The sequence below is a fragment of the Pithys albifrons genome, chromosome 3, assembly GCF_047495875.1.
Source record: "Pithys albifrons albifrons isolate INPA30051 chromosome 3, PitAlb_v1, whole genome shotgun sequence".
NCBI lineage: Eukaryota > Metazoa > Chordata > Aves > Passeriformes > Thamnophilidae > Pithys > Pithys albifrons.
This window is the reverse complement of record NC_092460.1, coordinates 43,971,254-43,991,925: the sequence shown is the minus strand read 5'-3', so window position 1 is coordinate 43,991,925 and position 20,672 is coordinate 43,971,254. Positions and strand designations below refer to the sequence as shown.

Genomic DNA, 20,672 nt, shown 5'->3' with positions numbered 1-20,672 from the left:
TCCCAGGGTGAGGACCTGTTTTTAATGTGTATTCCACAACCCCCTTATCATGTTCCCGGGTGCTGTGAAATGATAAGTAGTACATTCTCTCTGTGGGATGGAACCCAAGTTTCTGTTTGTGGCTGTGTCTGTGCACACACCGTGCTGGTGGCAGCAGCAGTGCTCGGAGACCTGCGAGGTGGTGACAATCCCCCTGTGACCTCGGTTTGTGTGAGCTTGGCAAACAGGGAACCCATGGGCCTCTTGTCCTTAATCTTTCTGCAAAGGAGATGCCCAAACCTGCCCGGCAACATGCCAGGAAGAGGAGGAGGCAGGCTAGTCCCACAGAAGGGGCACATGGCTGCAAAATTAGGAGGCAAACCTGAATGCAGCCAGTGAGCACCTGCACAGGTGTGCCCTGACAAATGTCACGTGCAGAGTGTGTGCCCAGTTGCTGCAAAATGTGGAATACGTAAAAATTTTCTTAAGAAAGAATGTTTGATCTTACTCTGAAGACTGAGAACACTCTGGTCTGGCTGTAAGGAGCAAAGCTTTGCTTTGCTTTTGCCCTGATGTTTTGGTGTTTTTTACCCACTTTCTCTCCACGTGGTCACTGTGGATGTGTTGGTGCCTCGGAGGGCGATGCTCCGGGGGGTGCGATGCTGGTCCAGGTGTGATGGTCCAGGTGTGATGCTCCAGGTATGATGCTCCCGGGGTGATGCCCCAGCCGGGTACGGGCTCTCGGGGCGGGGGCTCGGGGGGTGTCCCCGGCGCGTCCCGCCCCCGCCTCCCGCGCACTTCCCGGCCGTGGCAGGGCGCTGTGTCCGCCGGCAGCGCTCCCGGTCCGCCTCCAGCTCCGGCTCGCCCGCCCCCGCCTCTCCCGCGCGGTGCTTCCCCCGCTCCGGGCTTCGCTGGGGCCCCTCAGCCCCAGGACGGGTCGGGTGGGTCGGGCAGGACAGCACCGGGCAGGGCGAGCCCAGCAGAGCTCCATCCATGTCCGCGCAGCCCCTGCGATCGCCGACGCTGCGGCCGCACAGGATGAAGAAAGAGGAGTCGTTCCTGGGCAAGCTCGGCGGGACCCTGGCCAGGAAGAAGAAAGCCAAGGAGGGTGAGCGAGTTCGCTGGGAGGAACGTGTTTCCCCTCCCGCCCCGTCCCGTCCCTGAGCCCCGCTTTGTTCGGAGCGGCCACAGCGGAGTCCCCGCGAGCCGCAGCCCCACCGGGACCAGCACCGGGGCCTGAGCGGCGATCCCCGCCATGGGGAGGGATGGATGGATGGAACCGGCACAGCCGGGCGGTCCCCGGTGCCGTGGGGGAGGGATGGGTGGATGGAGCCGGCACAGCCGGGCGGTGTCCGGTACCGTGGGAAGGGATGGGTGGATGGAGCCGGCACAGCCGGGCGATCCCCGGTGCCGTGGGGAGGGAGGGATGGATGACGGCGATGGGTCCCCGCGCCTGGAAGCGCCCAGAGTGGAGCGGCCATTCATCGGGCTCGTCCGCTCCCAGCGCCTCTGCCCATGGAAGGGAAGCCCAGAACCGGCTGCGAGAAAAACTTCAGGTGCTGCGAAACTTCAGGCGACCGAGGAGACCGCGGGCATCGTCTTTCTCCCCGAGGCTGAAAGCTGAGGAAGCCACGAGGAAATGATTAAAAGTCCACCTGTGTTTCCGTGCAGGTCCGCTTCATCCCTAGGCTTTGTGTTGGTTCTTTGCTAAGAGTGGTTTTCATAACCAGCTGCATCCAGCTGAATTCCCTCACTCTCCAGAGTAAGGATTCCTCGTGGATGTGCTTACACCGAGTGTGCCCACGTGTGTTGTCGTGGGGATGCTCCCCCACCCCATGGGCAAATCCTTTGTGCACCCATTTCTGCCTGAGCCACACTTGCCCACCTGTGCAGAGATGGCACCGTTTGCTTGAGCTGAGGAGTTTGTTGTTGCTGTTGTACACAGGGAGTTGTCTCTCTGCTAGAATTGATAAAGATGGTCTGGCCCTGAATATACCAAGTGTACCTTTCTCCTGAGTCTGTCTTCTCCAGGGGTGGTGTACATGGTTCTCTTCAGCTTCCCGAACTGGCCAAGTATTGGTTTCTGCAGAGAAACTCTTCCTCTGTTATCCCAGACTCCTACCATCTCCTAACAGGAGATCTGGGTGTCCTTGCCTTATGGCATAATGCATTTTTGACTTTCTGGCTGGTTAAAAAGGGCCTTGGATTTGTTCTGGTGTTTGATGGGTGTAGTGCAGGGATGTAAATCACGTTTCAGCCTCCTTTCAGCTGGCTGCAAAGCACATGTTTTGCCCATATTGAGCCTGTGAATTGCCAACAGCATTTATGAGGCGGCCTTTTAAATTTTTATGAACAAAATATGAGACCTTGAAACCTGGAAATCACTTCCCTTTCATTCTGCTGGCTCTTTTGGTGTGGCTTACTGAAATTTCCTTTATTATCTATTTTTAATCAAGTTTCTCTGACGTGGTTCTGTTGAGGAGCAGCAGGAGCAGCTGTGCCTTCTTAGGTGATCTCATTTGCCTCTGAAGGAAGGTGGAGGAAAAGGCTCCTCTCCAGCTGGGATGCCAACCACGTGATCTGAAAGAGTGACTTTCATTCAGAGGTGGCTTCTAGGCTGATGTGGGCTGGCAGTGTCCCTTCTTAAATGAGCCATTTCAGCGTATTGTTGAGGTGACTGCATTCAGCTGAAGTTGTGCTGAGTTTGGCTGTTCTTTTACCTGCTGGAGTGGCCAGGGCTCCCCTTGGCGATGGAGTGGGCCTGTTTTGGTTGCTCAGGGTTCTAACTCCTCTGTAGTCGTGTGAAGCACCACAGTCCTGCTCCTCTCAGGGCCATGGGGAGCAAACCGAGACATAGGAGGCAGCTTTTAGTGTGAGTTTTCCTTCCAGTCTGAAACCGTGAAGGGAGGAGACACCTGCGAGCCGCCACTGGTTGGGTGTGACATCCTGTGGTTCTGCAGGTGACTTTATGAAGAAAAACAGCTCTTTACCCTTTGTGGGGCAGCTTGCAAGCTGAAGCCGTGCAGGGAATGGCTGTGGAGCTGGAGGCAGCCACGGGATAAGCAGTGGGGTCAGAGTCTGCTCTGTGGCTCCTGGTGGGACCTGGGCAGCCACAGGAGCAGATTCCAGGGCTAGAAACCGAACCTTTTCGTGTGAGTGTGGAGCAGAAATAAACTGGAAGCTCATGTGGGTGGCGTTCCTGGCGTGGGTGGATAGTCCCTGTAGGAGCCATGTGCTCGGTGTTTCCCGGGAGCTGAGGAGCTGCGCTGCCCCTGGAAGTGCCTTTTCCTTGCTCCAGGTTTCTGCTGGTTTTCCCGAGGGGACCAGCAGAGGTCAGAGCGATCTTCCCGGAGCGAATCCTGCCATCTCCACGGCGGTAAATGAGAATGCTGCCTGCTGGTTTGCCACAGCCCACAGCCTCTGTCCCTCCTCTGCCTCAGGCAGCCCGAGGGCTCTCCATTCCTGCTGTCCTTGGCAAGCTCTCACCATCCCAGCTGGGTTGCCAAAGCCATCTCTAACCTGGGCTGAGCAAGAGCTAAACCCACTTCTGTTAATCCTTTTGCCTTCTGTGCACATCTTCTGAGCAGTGCAGCTCAAAAGGTCCTGAAATTTTCCTTTGGCACTTTGGTTTTGGTTTCTTTAATCACAAGTAGGAGCCATCTCATTAATAGCCATAATATGAGGCTACCAACCCCTGAGCAACTAAATTTAAGTATTTCATTTTGGCTAACTACTTCCTAACATGCTGCAATGTGTTTTTGGAGAGGCTGTGCTGGGAGGGGAGGGTTCATTCAGCTCATCAAGGCAGCCAGTGTGAACTCCCACCCTTGCTTTATGAGGGGAGGATGAATGAAGTTCAGAAGTACTGGTGAGAGACACTGTGGCAGGATTTGAAATATGTATTTCAATGTGTAAACAGCTTTAGCACTGTGGTATGACATGATGCTTTGTGTGTGTTGGTGGGGTAGGCTACGTCTGGTCAAATTCATCGGTGTTTTTAAGTCAAATTGTATATGTTGCTTAACTGTTTGAGAAAGACTGAATTTCTACCTCAAACCTCAGTTTTACACTATTACCCCTTAAGCTTATGTTTCTGAATTTCTCTGGCTGAACAGACTTTTTAGGCAGCCCTGACTCAACAGAAAGAGCAGCCCTTGTTGCTCATGGGGAGGCTGTTTTTACCCTGGTTTCCTATGGAAGTGTGAGTGAGTGATCTCACTGTCTGTTTGGCTCCTCCCTTCCTCTTCCTTCCCAGGAATACTTTTAACTCATAGTTTGGCTAAAGATACCCCTGAGAGAAGAGTCTTGATGATTATTAATGGCTGCAGGTGGTGTCAACATGCGTCACCAGTGAGTATAGAAACGCCTTAGTGGACTCCTGCATAAGGAAAAGCAGGAGATGAGCTCAACCCTTCTGCACTACTGGAGAGCCCACATGGAAGGGACTTGGCCAGGGAGAGGTCAGGAAGGTCAAGGGTAGAGCTTTGTCATGTGTGTACTTAATCCTGCTATCAGTCATGGCACACATCCTTAGAAAAGTGAAATGTGACACTTCCAGTGCTTGGTTTGTACTTCTCCCCCTGTGCCCCTTTTAGGCTGTGTGGAAATATGCAAAAATCTATGTTTGGCTGGTGTTACTGTTACATGGCCCTGTCTTGGTGTATCAGACATTTACATTAGGAATTAGGAAGAAATTTTTCACTATGAAGGTGGGGAGGCCCTGGCACAGTTTGCCCAGAGAAGCTGGGGCTGCCCCATCCCTGGAAGACTGGACAGGGCTTGGATAAACCTGGGATAGTGAAAGATGTCCCTGCCTGTGACAGGGGGTTGAAATGAGATGATACTGAAGTCCCTTCAAACCCAAACCATTCTGTGATCTTGAGCTTTCAAGATGTGCCACCTCTTCTCCAAGATCTGCTTTAAATACCTCAGGAGAACATGAGGGGGCTGGCAGGGCCCATACCAGGATACAGTTTGTGAGCTGGATGATCCCTCAGCTTCTTTTTGGACCTTGTAAAAAGTAGTGCTGTATTTTGTCTTCATCTGCAAAAGAAAACTGGAAAAATCTGCCCCTAGAAAGTCTGTGCAAACATATGAAGATTCATATTTCAGTTTCAATTTATTATCTTTTCTACCACTAACTTAAACAGACCTCCATTTCCAGTTGGAATCTGTGTAGCTTAATCGGTATTTGTCCTTTAGGGCTCAGGTACCTCTGACCAGGTCTGGTTTCAGTGTTGCTGGAGCAGTGGCAGTTTGGGTTCTGCCCCTGTGTTCTGTTCTGGCAAAAGTTGTGCTGGGAATATTAGTTTGTGTCCGTGTCTCAAGGGAAAGGAGCTTCACGTGCACAGTAGTCATGCTTTTCACAGAATAATAGACCCCACATTTTCTCCTGCAGCTGCATCTGGGCTGGGCTGGTTCACTCAGCACAACTTCAGGCACAGTCTCCTGGTGAGACAGGAGAGTTTGGAATTACAGCTGGAAGTTTTCCTGCAGACAGGATGCAGTGAGACCCGCAAAACATCTCCACGGCTCTTCAGTGGTGCATTGAGGAAAGCACCCTGCTTTCAGTTAAGGAAAACAGACATTCAAAAGTCCTTTTGTTTCCAGAGTTGCAATCATTAAATTAAGATTCACTGTAAGAACACTGTTATGTTTCATCATAAAACCTTAGCAAGGTGGTTATCAGCATTTCCAGTTTTCCAAAACCAGATTTCCAGTCCTTTTCTCCTTACAGCCTACCCTCATTTCAAAGCAATTGTTCAGTTACACACGTTCTGATTTCTTCTAAAGGATTTGTTATTTATGATACTTTGGGAGAGACTTCTAGTAGCAGTTCTGCCAGGTAACTAGTGCTTCTAGTAGGGACTGGGGAGAGCTGCACGTGGACCCCATGGGAATGGGGGGAGCTGCACAGCCACAACTCATGGGAAGTCATGGAGGGGGGATTTTTGATCCCAGTACTGGACCTGTGCAGGGAGATCAGGCTGTGTTCTGCAGTGCACTACCATAAAAGCATTAATCATTAAGCTGCTGGTGTTTGTAAGAGTTGTGATATTTAGATTATTAATATAAATTAATACATCTGACTGATTTGCACATTGGCAATACAGAAGTGCAGGACACTGGGTACAGTTATACATAACAGTGCTAAATGCCTTTTTATGTACTTCAAGGGCTGTTACAGGCCAGCTGATCTGAGAACAGATGAAGCTGGTGGAGTTTTGAGTCTGGGTCATCCTTTGATGTTAGGAGATTTGGGAGATTAGCTGGCAAGCTCTTCCCATTGCAAAAGCATGTCAGAACAACTTGCTGCTGAGGGATCCAGGGCTCTGTGGGCTGAGGCAAACCCAGCACAAGGCAGAGGCTGCTGGTTGTAGAAGTTGGTGTTTCAGCAGTTCCAGCTTAGCTGGAAGGAGAGTTCCAGCTGGGAAGGAATTGTACCTTGTGCATGTAAATGTCGTGGGCACAGCTGAGGAGATTCAGGTTTGTGGCTGTGGCAGTGCCAGCATGGCTGGTACTTCTGAGCTGCTCATGGGGATTTGGATGCCAAAGTGCTGTCAGTTTTCAAAGGGAGTCCAGTGTACAAATCTCTTGGGCATCACTAGAAAACTTGGCCTGCAAGATTTCTGAGACCGTCTGTCTCAGGTTCATGGAGATTTGATGCTTTGGGAGGGACATGGAAGCATACAGAGACACTGACATGTGCCATAAGGAGTTTGCTGCCTCACTTGTACCCTCATCTGTTTGTGATCCTTGTCCCCTTTGCTGCTACTGGCAGTGTAGGAGGCTCTGTGTGCCTTCTCAGCCCTGCAGTCTGGTTCCCTTTTCAGCCCTCAAGCTCCCCTCAGTCATTTCAGCAAGAAGAAAGGAAGGGAAACCTTGTTTCCCAAAGGCTTCTCATTGTGCTGCCCTCTGCTCATTAGAGCAATTATGACTTAGTTTGCACACCTCCAGGTTCTTTGAGCTAGCAGCATTTGGGTGTTGTGGTGCAGAAGCCAAGTACTTGAAGGTCATCCAGGATGGATCTCAGGAAAGGCTCTTCCCCCAGAGGGTGGTGGGCACTGATCAGGCTCCCCAGGGCAGTGGGCACAGCCCCGAGTCTGCCAGAGCTCCAGGATGGTTTGGACTGTCGGACAGAGGGGGATTTCTGGGGTGTCCTGGACAGGGCTGAGGTTGGACTTGGATGGTCCCTTGGATCTCTTCCAGCTCAGAATATTCTGTGTATCTGTGACTCTGTGGTGCACCTGCCTCTGGTTGTTGCATTGGCACCTGTGCCCTGGGCTGAGGGATGATCTGTGGAGGGAAGTGTGGCACCTGTTGTGGTGGGGAGGGAAGTGGAGGGGAAGAAAAGGGGCTGTGATCAGTGGGAGAGCATGGCTTTTCAAGGGGTACTTCCAGGCTGCCTTCAGGAGGAGCTCCTGACTGGATTTGGGGACCTGTGCTGCAGGACAGGTTGCTCGGGGGAGTTTCTGCCCTCCCCACCATCACGGGAGAGGGGGATCTAAACCAGCAGTTCTGTGTGACCAGCAGTGCCCCCTGTTTGCCTTTGGGTGGGCAGAGCATGGAGGGGAGGTGGGGACAGGACCCTCTGTGTCGCACAGCTAATGAGCCAGTGGCCAGGTGATCTCTCCAGAGTGAGCCATCCTCTGCACAGGTACAGATTTCCTGATCTGTGCTCTTCTCTGTGCCAAGCAGAAAGCTGCAACCCAAAACTTGTGACTTCTGTTGTGTCTGTCTGGTGGAGCTGGGAAGGTGTTGTGGCTGACACGTGTGGTTTCAGCCTTTGTAATTTGAGTCTGGGGAAGTCTTGTTCTGAAAAACCAGATGTGGAGAGGACAAGCACACCTGGCAGCTTGTGCTGGGTGAGAGCAGTGGCTCTGTGCACTCTGGGCCCTTAAATCCCCATCACTTCCCCTGGAGGAACATAGATGGGCACAATGAAGCTTTTAATTATCAGTCCTGTACACATCATTTGTTTCCATGCTCTCTCCGCAGACCCCTCTCCAGAGCCCTTGGGATGGGATTCTGCTTTTGGCTTTGCTAGTGGTGAGCAAACTGGGAAGGCAGTTTTGCCTCTCAGTGATTGTTTCTGCAAGTCAAAAACAGTTTCTTTGTAATCCCCAGGACCTGTCTGGCAAACACGTAAAGCTCTTATAAAGTCTCTTTGCAATGTATGCAGCATTTTGGTTATAGAAGAAGCAAGTTGTTCTGGCTCCTGAAAGTCCAGTTCCTTCTTGTTGTAGTTTGGGATTATTATGTAAATTCTCTCCCCTGCCACTTAACTGCCCAGGCCAGCGGTTAACAAAAGAAGTAGTTAACTGTGATCGCTGGGGTGGGGGCAGGTTTGTCTCTTTTGGTTTTTTTTTTTTTTGGATATTCTCCTCAGTCTTGGCTCCGCGGAACGGGGGAGTGGGGGGCTCCAAGGAGGCAGGCTGCCCTGCTGGTTACTGCTGGGGTTTTCCCTGGCTGTCTTGCCGCTGCCTACTTCGGATTACTTTTTCCTGCCGTGCTGCTACCTGCCTTGGATTTGCTGCTGGTTGCTCGTACCTGTCTGCTTCTTGGACGGGGAACACAGGGGAAAGAGACTGAGTCCATCTGAAAGCCCACTGCTCGTCTGTTTCGCTGGAGAGGGACTGAAACTCACTCTGCAGCCAGCGGGCTGTGACAAGGACACTTAAGTATAACCTTTTCTCCCGGAGGAAAACCTGCTGGGTTTTGTTGTTGTTGTTTTTTTTTTCCTCTTATGGTGTTGGGAAAGTGGGTTGCACTAGTCTGTTTACATATATATATATATATATATAGCAGTTATCCTTCTTGTATTAAAATTCCTTTTCTTAAATTTGATAAAGAGTGGTGTGATTATTGAGGAGGAGGCCCCTCCCCTGCTTGTGGGTAAAACATTTTGGTTTTTCCCCTCAAATCGAGACATTTCTTGGCGCCCAACGTGTGGGGCTTGTAAACAAAGAAGGATAACTGCTATTTTGTGGCACCATGTGGGTCTTGAGCTTAGGGTTCATCAGGACCATCCTGTATAATATATTGGCTTTTTGTTGGTACAAATTCATGCCAAAAGGAGCGGCAGGTTTAAGTCTTATCAACAAATCAATGAGCAAAACTCAAATAGCCGCAATTATTATTGAGTTCTTACTCTGGATTTATGGTGCCATGAATTCGATGCCTTTGGATGTCATGTGGGTGGTGCTCTCCAGGCTGTTTTCCTGCCGCAACCTAAGCTGCTACCTCTGGGGATTCAGTGATAATAGTACGGACCCTTGGGAAGGAACAAAGGGGAATCTCTTCTCCCAACCCTTTGTCCATTCCCCATTCAAGTCTGCTACAACAGCTTTTGAGATGTTTAAATTCTCCCTGGATGCCAGAGATATCTTGCTCTTTATGGTTTTTCTGCAGGGTTGTATCCCTGCAGCTTACAGAATGTTTGAAGGTAGGGCCAGGGTTTTTCCAGAATGCATTCAGAAACCTAGCCCAGTGAAGGGGGAAAAGCGAGAGAATAAAACCCCTGATGCCACAGTGAAGGGAGAAAAGGATGAGGCTAAACCAGGAGGACAGGCCAAGCCTATGGAAGTTGCCCCTATTCAGAAAAGGAAATATAAGACCAAATTAGACCATCCAGCAGACGATGAGGGGGCTGCTGCACCTCCACAGCAAGCAGACCCAGAGCCTGAGATCATCACTGAGTCATTGTCATTTGATAATCTCCGTAGTTTGCGGAAAGACATTGCTCGACACCCGGGTGAGCCCATCCTGACTTGGTTGATCCGAGTTTGGGACCTTATGGGTGAAACCTTACAACTGGATGGTGCTGAAGCCAGGTTTTTGGGGGCTCTGGCCCAGGACGTGGCTATTGAACAGGTGTTCGTGAGGGAATCAAAGCCCCTTTCACTCTGGGCACGACTTCTAACGAGTGTAAGAGAGAAGTTTGTTTATAGAGAAATCCTGCAGGAACATCATATTAGGAAGACTTGGAAGACGATGGAAGAAGGAATTTTACGTCTGAGGGAGATGGCAATGATGGACGTGCTTTTTGGAAGAGGTGGGCAAGCCAATAATGACCCTGACAAGGTCAGATGCACACCACATATGTGGTGGGACCTTTCACGCTCGGGGCCAGCTGAATACACCGATTTCCTGGCATCCATGTATAGGGAAGAGAACCATGAAACAGTGGGCGCAGTAGCAAATAAGCTCCGGATATATGAAAGCATGACCCACAGCCCAATGCAGGCCCGTATTTCTGCTGTAGAGACATTGGTTGAGAGTCTCAAGACGCTGCCTGCAGAGGTAAAAGCGATCAGAGAGGAAATTAGGGAAAGTCTCCAAGTGGCACCAGTGCGAATGAGAACCTCTGAAGTCAGAGCCAGACGCCCCCCAGCCAGAGGAAGTGGACAGACCTCACGAACTGAGATGTGGTACTTCCTGGCCAAACATGGAGAAGACATGGGACGGTGGGATGGGAAACCCACCCGTGCCCTTGCAGCCCGAGTACAAGAACTGAAGGAGAATGGAAGAAGGTCAGTGAGAGTAAGTGCAGTCCCAGTTTCCCACGGGCAAGAATCTGACCCACAGGAGGGCACCTCCCAGGTGTACTCATCGAGAAAAGGTTCTGACCGCTATGACCAGGATCAGTGTTAGAGGGGCCCTGCCTCTAGCCAGGTAGAGGCACGGGACAACCGTGTCTATTGGACTGTGTGGATTCGATGGCCTGGTACATCAGACCCACAAAAGTATAAGGCTTTGGTTGATACTGGCGCTCAATGCACATTAATGCCATCAGGACATGTGGGCTCAGAAACTATTTCTATTTCTGGGGTGACAGGGGGATCTCAAGAGTTGACTGTGCTAGAAGCTGAAGTGAGCTTGACAGGGAGAGATTGGCAGAAACACCCCATTGTGACTGGTCCAGCCGCCCCATGTATCCTGGGCATTGACTACCTCAGGAATGGATATTTCAAGGACCCAAAGGGGCATAGATGGGCTTTTGGAATAGCCACTGTACAGACAGAAGGGATTGAACAATTGAACTCATTGCCAGGTCTCTCAGAAAGTCCTTCTGCTGTTGGACTGTTGAAAGTTGAGGAACAGCAAGTGCCAATTGCCACCACGACAGTGCACCGTCGGCAATACCGAACGAACCGTGATGCTGTGATCCCCATCCATAAGATGATCCGTGAACTGGAGAGCCAAGGGGTGGTCAGCAAAACCCACTCACCCTTCAACAGCCCCATCTGGCCTGTGCATAAGTCTGATGGAGAATGGAGATTGACTGTGGACTATCGTGGCTTGAATGAAGTTACCCCACCGCTGAGTGCCGCTGTGCCGGACATGCTGGAGCTCCAGTATGAACTGGAGTCCAGGGCCGCAAAGTGGTATGCCACTATTGACATTGCTAATGCGTTCTTCTCCATTCCTCTGGCACCAGAGTGCAGGCCACAGTTTGCTTTCACCTGGAGGGGCGTGCAGTACACCTGGAACCGACTACCCCAGGGGTGGAAACACAGTCCCACCATCTGTCATGGACTGATCCAGACTGCACTGGAGAAGGGTGAGGCTCCAGAACACCTGCAATACATTGATGACATCATTGTGTGGGGGGACACAGCAGAAGAGGTTTTTCAGAAAGGAGAGAAAATCATCCAGATCCTTTTGGGAGCTGGCTTTGCCATCAAACGGAGTAAGGTTAAGGGACCAGCCCAAGAGATCCAGTTCCTGGGAGTGAAGTGGCAGGATGGACGCCGTCAGATTCCAACAGAAGTCATCAATAAGATCACAGCAATGTCTCCACCTACCAGCAAAAAGGAAACACAAGCCTTCCTGGGTGCCATAGGGTTCTGGAGGATGCATATCCCAGCATACAGTCAGATCGTAAGCCCTCTCTACTTGGTAACCCGTAAGAAGAATGATTTCCACTGGGGCCCTGAGCAGCAACAAGCCTTTGACCAGATCAAGCATGAGATTGCTCAGGCTGTAGCCCTTGGACCAGTCAGGACAGGACCAGACATACAGAACATGCTCTACTCCGCCGCCGGGAATAATGGCCTGTCTTGGAGCCTTTGGCAGAAGGTGCCTGGTGAGACTCGAGGCCGACCACTTGGATTCTGGAGCCGAGGCTACAGAGGATCTGAAGCCAACTATACCCCCACAGAGAAAGAGATCCTAGCCGCCTATGAAGGAGTCCAAGCCGCCTCAGAGGTGATTGGCACAGAAGCACAGCTGTTTCTGGCACCTCGACTACCAGTGCTGAAGTGGATGTTGTCAGGACAGGCTGCCTCTACACATCACGCCACTGATGCTACCTGGAGCAAGTGGATTGCCCTGATTACGCAGCGCGCCCGTATAGGAAAATCAAATCGCCCTGGGATCCTGGAAATCATCACAAACTGGCCTGAAGGTGAAAATTTTGGTCTAGCAGATGAAGAGGAAGAGCAGGTGACACGTGCGGAAGAAGCTCCACCATACAATCAATTGCCAAAAGAGGAAATACGCTACGCCCTCTTCACCGATGGCTCCTGTCGCATTGTAGGGACTAATCGCAAATGGAAAGCAGCTGTATGGAGTCCCACACGACAAGTTGCAGAAGCTACTGAAGGAGAAGGTGGGTCGAGTCAGTTTGCAGAGCTTAAAGCCGTGCAGTTGGCCCTGGACATTGCTGAACGAGAGAAATGGCCAAAGCTTTACCTCTACACCGACTCATGGATGGTGGCCAATGCTCTCTGGGGATGGTTAGACCGATGGAAGAAAACCAATTGGAAACGCAGAGGGAAACCCATCTGGGCTGCCGATATATGGCAAGATATTGCCACCCGAGTAGAGAAGCTGATTGTGAGAGTCCGCCACGTAGACGCACACGTGCCCAAAAATCGGGCCAATGAGGAACATCTCAACAACCAACAGGCAGACCGAGCTGCGCAAGTGAAAGTATCACAGACAGATCTGGACTGGCAGCACAAGGGAGAGCTGTTCTTGGCTCGATGGGCCCATGATGCCTCGGGCCATCAGGGCAGAGATGCCACTTATAAATGGGCACGAGACCGAGGGGTGGATTTAACCATGGACATTATCTCTCAGGTTATCCACGACTGTGAGACATGTGCTGCCATTAAGCAGGCTAAGAGAGTGAAGCCCCTGTGGTATGGTGGACGCTGGGATAAGTATAAGTACGGGGAGGCCTGGCAGGTTGACTACATCACACTGCCACAGACCCGCCAAGGCAAGCGCTATGTGCTCACCATGGTGGAAGCAACCACAGGGTGGCTGGAGACACACCCAGTGCCTCACGCCACTGCTCGGAACACCATCCTAGGCCTGGAAAAACAAGTGCTGTGGCGACATGGCACCCCAGAACGAATTGAGTCAGATAATGGAACTCATTTCAAAAACAGCTTAGTTGCTACCTGGGCGAGAGAACATGGCATTGAGTGGGTGTATCATATCCCCTACCATGCACCAGCTGCCGGGAAAGTTGAGCGGTGTAATGGACTGTTGAAAACCACTTTGAAGGCGTTGGGTGGAGGGACTTTCAAACACTGGGATCAACACTTAGCAAAGGCTACATGGCTAGTCAACACTAGAGGCTCTGTCAATCGAGCCGGCCCTGCCCAATCAGAACCCCTTCACACTGTAGATGGAGACAAAGTCCCTGTAATACACCTGAGAGGTATGCTAGGGAAAACAGTCTGGATCAACCCTGCCTCAGGCAAAGGCAAACCCATTCGTGGGGTTGTCTTTGCTCAAGGATCTGGTTCCACCTGGTGGGTGATGCAGGAAGATGGAGAGACACGATGTGTACCTCAAGGGGAACTTATCTCTGGGTAAACGACTCATATTACTGTATTTGTAAACACTTAATTATTTGAAAGAAAATTTAAGTTTAATGTAGAGTATCGGCATGGAAGAGAATTTAGGGGTGGATAATGTTGTAGTTTGGGATTATTATGTAAATTCTCTCCCCTGCCACTTAACTGCCCAGGCCAGCGGTTAACAAAAGAAGTAGTTAACTGTGATCGCTGGGGTGGGGGCAGGTTTGTCTCTTTTGGTTTTTTTTTTTTTGGATATTCTCCTCAGTCTTGGCTCCGCGGAACGGGGGAGTGGGGGGCTCCAAGGAGGCAGGCTGCCCTGCTGGTTACTGCTGGGGTTTTCCCTGGCTGTCTTGCCGCTGCCTACTTCGGATTACTTTTTCCTGCCGTGCTGCTACCTGCCTTGGATTTGCTGCTGGTTGCTCGTACCTGTCTGCTTCTTGGACGGGGAACACAGGGGAAAGAGACTGAGTCCATCTGAAAGCCCACTGCTCGTCTGTTTCGCTGGAGAGGGACTGAAACTCACTCTGCAGCCAGCGGGCTGTGACAAGGACACTTAAGTATAACCTTTTCTCCCGGAGGAAAACCTGCTGGGTTTTGTTGTTGTTGTTTTTTTTTTCCTCTTATGGTGTTGGGGAAGTGGGTTGCACTAGTCTGTTTACATATATATATATATATATATATATAGCAGTTATCCTTCTTGTATTAAAATTCCTTTTCTTAAATTTGATAAAGAGTGGTGTGATTATTGAGGAGGAGGCCCCTCCCCTGCTTGTGGGTAAAACATTTTGGTTTTTCCCCTCAAACCGAGACACTTCTTTAGTACTTCTTCCATTGTGTGGTTGAACCATAATGAAATCCACTGAAAAAAGAAATAGTGTATTTTCCATTATAGCTGCCATATGGTCTTATTGCTAATTTTTAATTATCTGAGATGGTTTCATGCACAGTTTATTTGGAGTAAGAAAGGAGACTGAGAGCTGGATGAGGAGATGTCTGTATAGAGGCATGGTGTCTTTTTTTACTGTCTTTAAATAGAAAAATGTGTAATCCTCCAAAAGTGTCATTGCACTAGGGCTGTTTGGCACATGTGTGTAAATGTGCTATTAAACAGATGCAGACACTGCTGTCATTTTAAAATAGAATAGTGTTGTTTGCTCTCTGGCTTGCCTTGCCCAGCAGATGGATTTGGAGGCTTTGCAAAACTGCCTGGATTTTCTTCAGAAGTGATAGAATAGGGGAAAGTACCAGGACATTCCCCCTCAGGAACAGGGTTATAAAATTGTACCTGGGGATTACTGTTTGCCTTCTTCCCTATGTATGGCTCCCAGTGTTGTCACGGGGAACTGGCTCCACTGGAAAATTAGGCAGAAATGCCTTCTTTGCCTCTTTAGTGGTGGACTTGGACTTGGTAAATAGTTGGGCTCAATGAACTTGGAGATCTTTTCAAACCTATAAGATTCCATGATTCTAAGTGGAGTGTCAAAATCCCTGACAGATGAAGTCTATAGTGTTAATATCCTACTGAAGACTGAGGTCAAAAACTCATTAACTACTTCAGCCTTTTCCTCAGCTTTTTTCACTCTGTTTCATCACATCCACCAAAGGGTGGAGATTTTCCTCAGCCCTCCTTTTGTTGTTGATGCATTTATAGAAACATTTTTTATTTACCTTTGTGGCAGTAGCCAGATTAAATTCCAGGTGGGCTTTGGCCCTTCCAGTTTTCTCCCCACTTCACCTGCTGCCATCCTTGCAGTCCTTCTGAGTTGCCTGCCCTTCTAACTCCCTGTTTTCACAAATACAAAGTCTAGCTTGGCACCTTCCCTGGTTGGCTCCATCACCAGTTTTGTTCCATGCACTCCAGGAACCTCCTGGACTGTTTCCTCTGCTGTGTTGTGTTTCCAGCAGACATCTGGTAAGTTGAAGTGCCCCATGAGAACAAAGGCCAGTGGTTGTGAGACTTCTCCCAGAGGCTTCTAGAGCATTTCATCTGCCTCCTCCTCCTGGCTGGGTGGTCTGGAGCAAATTCCAACTGGGATATCTGTCTTGTTGGCCTCTCCCTGATTCTTGCCCACGAGCACTCATCCCTGTTGTCACCAAACACTCCCTCACACACAGGGCTGCCTCTCCAGCCCTCCTGCTTTCCTCATCCCTCTCTCTCTCTCTGTGATCTCTGCTGACTCCTGGGCCAGGATCCTTTCCCCACTTAGGGACAGTGCAACCCATCTGTCATGTAAACTGCTCCATGATCAAAAAAATTCCAAACTCTGCTTGTGGCACCAGACCTAGAGCCAGGTATCGATCTGCTGGCTCTTCTTGTTGCTTCCCTCATTGTTCTCTTCACCTGGGAGGACAGGTAATTAAATTAGGTAATTAAATAAGCATGTATAATGGAGCGCTGTCATTGGGAAACAGGATTTTCATTGTCCTGCTCCAAATGATGCTGCTGTGCCAGGAGCAAACCAGATGCCTGTAGAGCAGATCTGATGCTGTTTGCCATACAAAGTGGTGTGGGTTTATTTTTGCATGTGCAAGGGAAGGAGCAGTGATGACTCACCTGATGTAATGCAGCAATAGTCCAGCTTCAAGCTGGACCTTGGTGGGTCCTTCCCATTCCTGCCTGAGATAACTAGGGCTTGTGAGTTTTCCCTCACAAGATTCTGGCTAAGAAATTCCCTCTTCACTGCTTTCAGTGTGTCTAAACAGACTCCTGTCTTGAAAAGGCCCCCTTGTATTGCAGCTGCAGCTGCACCAACACAGTGAGGGGCTGTGGTTTAAATCCTCTCCTTGTGTCCTTGGTGTCATTTAGTTTTATGTCAGTTTAAGAAACTAAGCTGTGGTGGGTGTTGCTCTGCTGGTATCAGGACTATGAGGATTTAGAAGGCCAGGAGTTATGCTATACCTAGACATGACTCTTGAAATTTAAGGTGTTTTTTTTATCCTGCCTTTCCAGCTGTTTATTTCTGACCCCTCAATTCCTGTCATTTGTGTGTAAAGAAACAGTTCACAGGTACCAACATTTATAAAACTAGTTATCAAGTAGAGGGGAGAGAAAACAGCTATAAACTGAAACAAATGAGGTTTCTTCTGGTCAGAGGGGGAAGTTTTCCATGCTGGGGACTGTGAAGAAGCAGTGGGACAGGATGCCTGGAGTTGGTGCAGCCTCCGTTTGAAGATGTGGTACAATAAAAGCCTGAGTAACTTGCTCTGATCTCAGAGCTGACCTGTCTTTGAGGAGGAGGTTCAGCTGGAGACCTGGTGAGGTCATTTGCACCCTGAACTGCCCACTGATGATGTGTGGCTCCCTGGCATGTCAGACCCCTCAAAGGCTGGATTAAGGACCTTTCTTAGACAGAGTCAAGTCTGTGGTTTAGTGACTTATGAGCATGGGAATGCAATGCTGTGCAGTGGGACTGGACTTCTCATCATATTCCTTTTACTTGAGGTACTAGTAAGAGTACAGTATTTTTTCTGTCTTTTTGACCTATCTAACCCTTCAGTGAGGAGGAAAGCACAGATTCAGCTGTGCTGCTGCTGCTCTGGCTCCTTCTTTAGTGAGGGTGAGTTGGAGGGGCTGTGTGGTTAGAAAGCTGTTTGGGGAATGACCTGTAACTGAGCTTGAAAGTCTTTAAGATGTCCAGCACCACTGAGACACCACCTTTTCTAGCTCACAGGACCTGGTACTGCCAGTGCAAAGGCTTTAAAAGGGAGCACAGAAAGCTGCAACTGCAAATCCTGTAAAACTTTAGTGTGCTCACTAAGTAAGGGAGTAGTAACTTGGTGAAGTGCAACAATTGCCTGTGCTTTGGGCTTGTTTTTATTTGATTCTTTGGCTGGCTGTTGATTCATGTTTGCATTTTGATAACCCTTGAGGGCTGTGCTTGGAAGTGTGGACTGGAATGGCATTTGGAGGCTTGGGTTCCACTCATCCTACACAGTCTTCAGCAGCTCCATTTGGACACAGTGGTGGCTGTTTCTTGCTTAAACCTGGCAGAGTTAAATATCTAAATACTTTTATGGCAGCCAATATCTTCAGTGTACCTTCCCCTTGTGTACTGACTTTTATCTGACTGGGGACTCTGAGTTCCAGACTTTCTTATGCTGTGAGGTCTGTAGTGGTTACCACTGAAATGCTTGTCTTCAGAGGCTCCTCTGGTGCTCAGAGAAACAACCAAATTAATTTTTCCCATATGACATCTCTGGAAACCATTGAGAGAACTCCTTGCATGAGCAACTGCAGTTTATGGTCCATTGAAAACTGTTGAGTGTTTTGGTTAAAGCTTCCAGCCTGGAGCACCGACTGTCCCTCCATTGCTCCTGTGTTTAGGTGAACAGAAAACTAGTATTTCCTAGCAGACCCTCAACTGCAAATATAGTTGCTTAAGTGAGTGTTTTCCAGGGTTTTCCTTGTCTTTCTGAGTGACATTTGGGCCACTCCAGCCATCAGGCATATGCACTTCTTGTGGTCTGCAGAATCATTTATCTCTGCTTATTCTTCCTGTGGAATCATGTTGCCCAAGGAAAAAAGTTGCTTTCTTAGGAATGCAAGTCATAGCTGGTGGACTCCTGTCCCTTTGGCTGGAGTTTGTCTGCCAGGCTCTGTACTCTCAGCTGGAGGAGACTTTCTGTTCCTGCTCGGGCTTACCTGCCAGCACTGCCTTCAGAAGTGAGTCTGTTGCTCTGTGCTTCTCTTGAAATGCCCAGAAGAACAAGCAACATCAAATGTCTTATATTTGTGCAATATTGGGGTGGGGGGGAACCTTTCCATGCCTTGTGTGAAGGAGTTTGGGTGAGCAGAAAGCTGAGGCAGGTGGCACTTCTTAGGCAGTTAACTAAGGGGGGTTCACTCCTGTCCCTGCCACAAAGGGGTCAAACCATGAGGAGCAGGTGGAAAGAAGGCAGAAGAGGGATGGAAACCAGCTCACTTGTGAATGTGTCAGCACCAGCTGCAGGAGGGGCTTTTTGTGGTGTGTGCCAAGTGTTGCACAGTTGGGTGTGTGTGTGGATCACAGGGGGAGCTTGTGGGAGGCAGGAACTTTCTCCCAGATTCCTTCATGGTGCGGAAGACACAACTGAATGGATGGATCTCTATTCCAGAGTAGTGCTGTGAGCTCCTGCAGCCTCTCCCTTGGTGATTAAATATGGATGCCTTAAGTAGTGAGTTGATTCTGGCTATGGAAGTTGCTTTTCAAGGTTAAAGGAGTCTTGTTTGGTGCTTGGCACCTTGTGGAAATCAACCTGCTTCATTTGGGATCTTTGACTGATTTCCCAGACATGGCCATGCTGTTCCCTACCTGCCTGTGCCCATCAGCTTTGGTTGTAGGAGTACACAGAAGCCTTGGAGAGCCCTATAGAAGAATGTAGTATTTCATGAAGAATTCATGGCAGTAAATTTAAAATGCCTTGCAGGTTTTCTGCTGTGGCTGGACACAGGCTTGAAGTCTCCTTCAGTCCTTTCCTCTTCTTATCAGACTTTTTCTTTCCCTTTGTTATGACATGTCAGTTTTGACTCCACATCCTTCTTTGTCCTGGTGGTTTGGGAGAACACAACCCTTCATGATTCTTTGTGGAAAGAAATGAACCTTGGCATGTTCGGAGGGAATTGTAACTGGGGGAGGCTGAGAAAGCATATTTTCCCCATGTTCAAGTGAACTTGTGTGCAGAGGGAGGAGTGTAACTTTGCCTAGTTGTTTTTAGGGGGCTCTCAAGATGGAGTACTTGCCTGTCTTTTCCCAGTCAAAAAACTTCAGGACTGAAGCAATCTGTTCACAAGTTCAGGACAAAGCAAGTGCCAAAGGTGTGCCCAGCTCCTGTCCTGGAGTGTAGGAACTGTAGAGTTGTGATGTGAGTTGTGTTGGTGCTTGGAAGAGCTGGGTAAGGGGTAGATGCCCTCCTGGATATCCATCTGTCACTTTTGTAGGTGTAACTTCATAACTACGTTAAAATACCATTGTTGTCCACACTTATTTCTGCTGGTTGGGGGTGTTTGGGGTTTTTTTTGTTGGCTTCCCCCCTACTCCCCCAGCATTATTGTTTGTGTGTCTACACAGTGAAAATTAACTTTATACTTTTTTCCTTTCTTACCTGGTTAGTTTTCAGACACACTCTCACCCCCAGTCTGTGCCATGATGTGGCTTCTGCTCCCACCAGTGCCAGCAGAAGGAAAGGGGTGAGCGCCAGCTGGGGCTGGAGGAGAAGGCTGGGCAGGGTGGATCCCTCCCTGCTGATGAACAGCTGTGGCCTGAGGCAATAATGAAAGAAATGAGAAACGGGCACTTAGAGCAAAAGGATGAATCCCAGGTTTGGCTTTTAGCTTTAGTTCCATACCTGTCTGCACTACAGCCCTTTCCTAAAATTGCTTTTAGCTTTACTTTTCCCTTTTTTTTAGGCCTTTCTCCTTCCATTTCTTTAGGTCTGTCTGCTGAGGCATATAAATAATTTCTTTTATTGCCACAGTTGTGCATTGAATGCAGTCCCTTGATGCAGTTCCTTTATACGGATTTGGTCAAGTCTTTGCTTTTGATCTACCTGGGATTATGAATGCTCTGTTACAAGTGCTGGAGGCTTTGTGTTTTCCCTGCAGTCTCCATCACAAGATCTCAGGGCCCTTTGTAAATGTAATTAGGATGCAGTAGCAGAGTGGGGAGTTGTGTGTGTGGTTTGTCTCAGTGTAGCAGCGTGTTTGGGGTTGCTTTTGAAATCATTCAGTACACCGGTTTTTCTTAAAAAATGCCAATTTTTGTAAATCTTCTTTTTGTTAAATGTTCCTGGAAGGCTTAGAGTTTTGAAGATGACTTTTCCTCAAAGAATTTAAGCTGTCAGATAGGAATTCTGCATGTGTTGGTCTTTACTCACCAAGGGCCTGTTGCCTTCTGGGCT

General features: G+C 49.3%; 1 protein-coding gene across 2 annotated transcripts in view; it reads left to right on the top strand.

The window, feature by feature from the left end:
* Positions 1–816: 816 nt before the first annotated feature.
* Positions 817–20,672, top strand: part of PARVB (parvin beta) — a 51,715-nt gene continuing 31,859 nt past the window's right edge. Inside the window, exon 1 of one of the 2 annotated variants that reach the window (XM_071551526.1) lies at positions 817–1,087. In XM_071551526.1, the coding sequence (XP_071407627.1) occupies positions 973–1,087 (115 nt within the window). In that variant the 5' untranslated portion in view covers positions 817–972. Of the gene's footprint in view, positions 1,088–18,359; positions 18,460–20,672 lie in introns of those variants that run through there. The other variant, XM_071551528.1, reaches the window with a different exon arrangement.